Below are 6301 nucleotides of genomic sequence, written 5' to 3'. Positions count from 1 at the left end.
TCCCCGCTATGTTCCCTGCTTCTGCATTAATTTTCATTTGTCTATGTTTACCCGTGTGCTGACGCTGTTCCTGTTCTGTTACCTGTCTGTTCCTGTTTAAATGTTTGACTCCCCGTACCTGCTTCTCGTCTCCAGCGTCGGTCATTACACTCTGACTACAATGAAGAGGAAGACGTGCCGCTCTGTTCTGGCCATATGTTTTGACCGTGACAGTTTACAATCTAAGGTAACTCCAAGTAATTTAGTCTCCTCAACTTGTTCAAAAGCCACACCATTCATTACCAGATTCAGCTGAGGTTTAGAACTTAGGGAATGATTTGTACCAAATACAATTCTCTTAGTTTTAGAGATGTTCAGAACCAGTTTATTACTGGCCACTCAACAGACTGCAACTCTTTGTTTAGGGTTTCAGTGACTTCAGTAGCTGTGGTTTCTGATGTGTATATGGTTGAATCAACTTTGTTTAATGCCAGTGGCAGGTCATTGGTAAAAATAGTAAAGAGTGGAGAGCCTAGAGAGCTGCCCTGCGGTACAACACACTTTACATATTTGACATTAGAGAAGCTTCCATTAAAGAAACCCCTTTTAGTTCTATTAGATAGATAGCTCTGAATCCACAATATGGCAGAGGTTGAAAAGCCATAACATGTTTTTTCAACAACAGGTTATGGTCAATTATATCAAAGGCTGCACTGACATATAACAGTACAGCTCACACAATCTTCTTATCAATTTCTTTCAACCAATCATCTGTAATTTGTGTCAGTGCAGTACATGTTCAGTGCCCTTCTCTCTAAGCATGCTGAAAGTCTGTTGTTAATTTGTTTACAGAGAAATAGCATTGTATTTGGTCAAACATATATTTTCCCCAACAGTTTGCTAAGACCTGACACCAAGTTTCTAAGTCTGCTGTTAGAACCAGTAAAGGCCGATTTAACACTCTTGGGTAGCTGAATTACCTTGGCTTGAGGACAAAGACTTTCCTCTTGGCTCAGATTAAAGATATGAAAGATTGGAGTGGCTATAGAGTCAGCTACCATCCTCAGTAGCTTTCAATCTAAGTTGTCATTGCCAGGAGGTTTGTCATTATAGATCGATAACAATAATTGTTCCACCTCTCCCACTCTAACTTTACAAAATTCAAACTTCCAATGCTTTTCTTATATTATTTTTTATGCATGAATATGATGGCTCACTGTTCATTGTTGACATTTCCTGCCTAAGTTTGCCCACTTTGCCAATGAAGTAATCATTAAAATAATTGCCAACATCGAATGGTTTTGTGCTGAATAAGCCATCTGATTTCATGAAAGATGGAGTTGAATTTGTCTTTCTGCCCATAATTTCATTTAAAGTACTCCAAAGTGTTTTATATCATTTATCTTGGCTTCATAATACAGTTTCTTCTCCTTTTTGTTGCGTTTAGTCACATAATTTCTCAGTTTGCAGTAAGTCAGCCAGTCAGATGTGTAGCCAGATTTATTAGCCACTCCTTTTCCCCCCATCTCTTTCAACCATACAGTTTTTCAATTCCTCATCAATCCATGGAGCCTTGACAGTTCTAACAGTCATTTTCTTAAGAGGTACATGTTAATCAATAATTGGAAGAAGCAATTTCATAAATTCATTAAGTGCAGCGTCATTAATCACGTAAGACCAAAAAATATTTTTTTACATCCACATAAAAGTCACAACAAAATATTTGTATCATCTCTTGTACACTGTTTTAGGCCCAGCTTTTGGAACTTTGGCTTTCCTGGATATAGCCACTATATTGTGATCACTGCATCCAATGGGTACGGATACAGCTTTAGAACATAGTTCTACAGTATTAGTAAAAATGTGATCAATACATGTGGATGATCTTGTGTCTGTAAACACCCTGGTTGTTTGTTTCTGAGTGAGGCAACATGTGCCTAGTAGACAACATGACGGAGCAGATTACTGTTCAATTTGAGAATTGCGCTCATTCCCATTCACGTCATGGGCCATAGACAGGTGCACTGTGGTTCAGCTTAATCAATGCCAATGCCTAGTAGTGTGGGTGGGGTTCAACAGGTACAGTACATGTTTTAGAGCTGTCACTCCTGTCTAAAAAGTGCAGAGATATTCTTGAAACACAACTAACTTTTGTAATTTTCTGTAACACAGCATCTTACTGTATAAAGACATGTTTATCAGTTGCATATTTCCTTGCAAATTCCTGATGGACAGTCCAGTGAATTGTTGATGTTTTGAATGTATTTCATTTGGATTACTTTCTACATGGCTTGCTTGCAATAAATGTTCTGTTTACACTATGCTATTAAAGGAAGGCACTGTGTTAGTAAACACAGAGGACATTACTTCTTACATCTTACCCGATGTGTAAATGTTTAGAATGAATATCATAGTTTGACTGTGGATATTTGGTATGAATAAACTGAGTTCATTTAATCATGTAGGGCTGGACAAACTCACTACCTGAGCGTTTTTTTTTATTTTACCTGTCTCGCGTAGTTGTCATCCTCACGCCCTGAGGGCGCTGCAGACAAACAGCTTAATGCGTGCAAGGTGTACAACTGCTTTTTCAACTACAGAGAGGTGATATCAGGTCGTATGCGCTCGTGACAACTGCCAAGAACGATATAAGAGACGTAAAAAGTCAGAGACAAAATCATCGAGCACGGAGAATAACCGTACGCTAATTAAAGTACTTTCAAAACGCATAAGTTGTGTAAAACAGTTTACCGTAAAAGATGACGTGGACATGGACGGAGTAGACATGCTTCGGTTAAAACAGGTGCATTGACTAGCCTCAAACACACCAGCTGCGCTGAAAAATGGATTAATCGTTTTGACGGTAAGCCATTGTAGCCTACTGATGTTAGTGGTTGTTTTTGGCTCTATTGAATTAGCTTACAGTTTTTTTATTGAAGGTTTGATTAGGGACATATGGCCCATTTATCTTTATTTTCAGTAATTCTTCTAGTAGGCATTCGTTAAATAAAGTTAAATAAAAACATATGATTACATCCTCAATGTTAAATATGATTGCTATGTGGATTTCTATACATATTATTTGTCTTTATTCACAGTGCGTGCTCTGTATGAAGATAGTCTGTGAGACAGCGAGTTCACTTGGCTGGCAGCCATGGAGAGGAACAAGCAGATCGACGTTAAGGGTGCTCTAGTCCTCTCCAGTACCTTCCACTTCCTGTATTCTTGTGCCAGAGCCTGCGTCCTCCCTTTCCTCACCCTGTACCTCCGATACCTGGGCCTCACTCCCTCCATGACGGGCCTTCTCATGACCACCAAGCATCTCATCTCCCTGGTCTGGAGCCCTCTGGCCAGCTTTCTGTCCAAACACTACAACAAGAGAAGGGCAGTGATTACAGGGTCTCTGGTCTGTTCAGCAGGGGCAGCCCTCATCCTCCTGCTCATCCCATCCACAGGCGTCGAGACGCTGACCAGTCACTGCAACATCTCTCACCTCAGTGTGAGCCCCACTGAAGAGCTGAGTGACTATGTGCGTGTTGTTGGCAGTGTAATGCCTACCACCCACACTACCATTGTGTCCCAGTCAGCAGCACATGAATCTTCACCTACAGAGACAACCAGTGACCCTGTGTCTTCTGCTGTTTCAATGAGCCAAGCCACAACCTACACACTCCAGCTGCAACATTCCAACAATGTGACTACTCAATGGTCACAAGTGAATGTATCTGTGGCCAACCACAGTAAAGGAGGGAAGATAATTGGCTTAGAGTCCCACCACAGTGCCTCTACCACTTCACCCACAGTGAGGAGGGTTAGCAGGTCAGCAGAAAAGGAGAAGCAGCAGCAGAGGGAGAAGGATGAGGCCCGCTTAGAGTTCCTGGGCAGCCTCAAAGTTATGGATGTCCAGCACCAGCTCTTCTTCATGCTCCTCATCGTGGTGTCGATATGGGAGCTGATGGCCGCCCCTCTGGAATGGACCGTGGACGATGGGCTGTATGAGTATTTGGATTTTGTGGATGCCTCTGATCGCTATGGTAGCACAGGAGTGTGGGGGCTGCTTGGGGCAGTGTGTGGGGTGAGTGGTGCAGGCCTGCTGGTGAGCCACCTGGACTGCCTCATTGGCTCACACACACCCAGGAGCGCTGTCCACTTCTACTCCTATGCAGCTGTGACAACCCTGGCCATGCCTGTGGTGGCCTTCCTGCCCCTCTACCTAAACAAGAAGCGTAGTCGCTCCACTGGGCTCTTCAAAGCTTTACAGCTGGTGCGAGGGGACTTCCGTGCCCTGCTGTGTGCTGCCACTGCCTTCCTAATGGGGCTGGCAGGGTCTGCGGTGGATGACTTCCTGCTGTGGCAGATGCAGGACCATGGGAGCAGCGAGCTGCACATGGGCCTCTCTTTAGCCGTAGCGTTGCTCTCCCGGGCCGCCTTCCCTCTGCTGAGTGGCCGGGTGTCGAAGCTCCTGAGCCCAGGCAGGGTGCTGCTGGTGGGGACGGCCTGCTTGGCCCTGCAGTGCCTCTACTACTCCTTCCTGTGGGGCCCCTGGGCTGCAATACCTGTCCAGGTGCTGAGCTGCTTCAGCAGTGGCGCCCTCTGGTGGGCAGTGCAGGTGCAGTGCGAGGACGTGGCCACGCCGGGCACGGAGAGGAGCGTGAGGAGGGTCTACCAGGCCCTCTCTCTGGACCTGGGGGCAGGGCTGGGCAGCATGGCTGGGGGGTTTGTTGTCCACAGGTTTGGGGTATCTGTGCTATTCAGAGGGGTAGCGGTGATGCTGCTCCTGTGGTGCCTGTTTCTGCCCCTGCTCCAGTGGAAAGCCCCACACCAACGCAGGATCAACTACTCCCGCCTCCTCGCTGCTGACACCAGTGAAGTGAGCGAATCAGAGTCTGAGCAGGAGACAGACTGGCTGGAGAAGGCCATGGAGGATGACAAGCAATAATAACATGGGCAGGAGTATAAATCATTAGACCTAAGGAACAATATGCAACATAATGGAAGGATGACAGTATCAATTCTGCTCCTGGACGATTCCACCACTTACAGACATGTCACTCTTCATTTAGTCTGCCTTCTTGCTGCTCCACAAACTGCTAAGTGAATCCGTCTTTGGCTGGTTTAATTGAAAACCAAGTATTGCTTTTTAATTCTCCATTACTGCAGCTTTATTCATTTAGTGCTAATGCTCTAGCATTCCCCACCTGCCCAGAAGGCATTTAGCATTCTTCAGTTAAACTAAACACATGGACTGCAAGCCTCACTATTGCACTGGGGGTTGATCCACTGTGAATGCAGAGTAGTGATAAACTCATTTGAATAAGCTATCAAGAAACTCTGGATAGCAAATAACGGAGAAGAATTAGGTGAGGGCAGGTGACTGTGCGAGTGCTTATGAGTGTTACTACAGTCCACGTTAGGCAGCTTTACTGTCTGTAACATAAGGCCTCTTGAGTGTAGGTGTGGTCTTTGGGCGAGACAAAACCCTGGACTAACTGACTCATCCTGTATGTGTGGTTTAGCCTGCTCTCACATGACAAAGATACTTACTCTCTTGAGTCCACTGTGAAAATGTTATGTATTGTTCAACTGTAGTAGAACTCACCCCTTGGGTCAGTTTCCTAACTAAACATGAAGTGCCTCTTGTGTGGGGAAGTATTAGAAGCCATCTGTGGTTGGTTGCTGAACTTGTCGGTTAGATGGTGTTTGCTAAACCTGTATTTCAAAGGATGTTTGCCAAACTTGCCACAGGTGACATGGCCCATTTTGACCTGACTGTTATTTCAGCATATCAGCCAGAGACACTGAAACCTTTGTCTAATTTACAATGCTTGGAGTGGATATAACAATACATTACATACAGTGGTTGATATACATGTCCAATGACTAGTAGTATATCAATAAAAAGATTAGTATTGGACATTCTCAAATATTGATGACTGGCATTACAATACATTTTGTTTATCTAATGTTTATAGTATATTTATTGATACATTGTAAGTCAATGCAGTGGACAGTATATGTCAATACCTCACAACAGCGTAGTGTCAAATGTCTTGTAGTGTTTTTAAAGAACACAAGCAGGAAACCCAATGCCTCTTGTGTCAATATCAATACGCCTCTTAATGTAACAAAGCAAAGGTCAGCAGTATGTGGAACTCCTCTTGAATCTTTGTATTTGGCCTTGTCTGTCATGACTCATGCCTGTAGAGAACAGTCAGTTGAGTGATAAGGAGCTGTCAGCCTGAGCAGGCGCCATAAGTCAAATATTTGTTTTGAAACCGGACCAGTCGGTCCCAGACGGGGGCCCTTCTGTTCACGTCCACCT

The 6301-nt window shown here is 44.4% G+C and overlaps 1 protein-coding gene across 1 annotated transcript; it reads left to right on the top strand.

The window, feature by feature from the left end:
• The first annotated feature begins 2532 nt into the window (after positions 1 to 2532).
• Positions 2533 to 5903, top strand: mfsd6l (major facilitator superfamily domain containing 6-like). Its single transcript, XM_014193551.3, has 2 exons — positions 2533 to 2842; positions 3078 to 5903. Exon 2 carries the CDS (start codon positions 3134 to 3136, stop codon positions 4916 to 4918), a length of 1785 nt encoding a protein of 594 aa, XP_014049026.3. The 5' UTR covers positions 2533 to 2842; positions 3078 to 3133; the 3' UTR covers positions 4919 to 5903.
• The last annotated feature ends 398 nt before the right edge of the window (positions 5904 to 6301 follow it).

Source organism: Salmo salar, chromosome 03 (genome assembly GCF_965601325.2).
Source record: "Salmo salar chromosome 03, fSalSal1, whole genome shotgun sequence".
Classification (NCBI taxonomy): domain Eukaryota; kingdom Metazoa; phylum Chordata; class Actinopteri; order Salmoniformes; family Salmonidae; genus Salmo; species Salmo salar.
This window is presented reverse-complemented; position numbering and strand designations above follow the sequence as displayed.

What these genes read in the sequence shown, in the direction of transcription:
- mfsd6l (XM_014193551.3), top strand. Translation starts at nt 3,134, where the DNA reads ATGGAGAGGAACAAGCAGATCGACGTTAAGGGTGCTCTAGTCCTCTCC.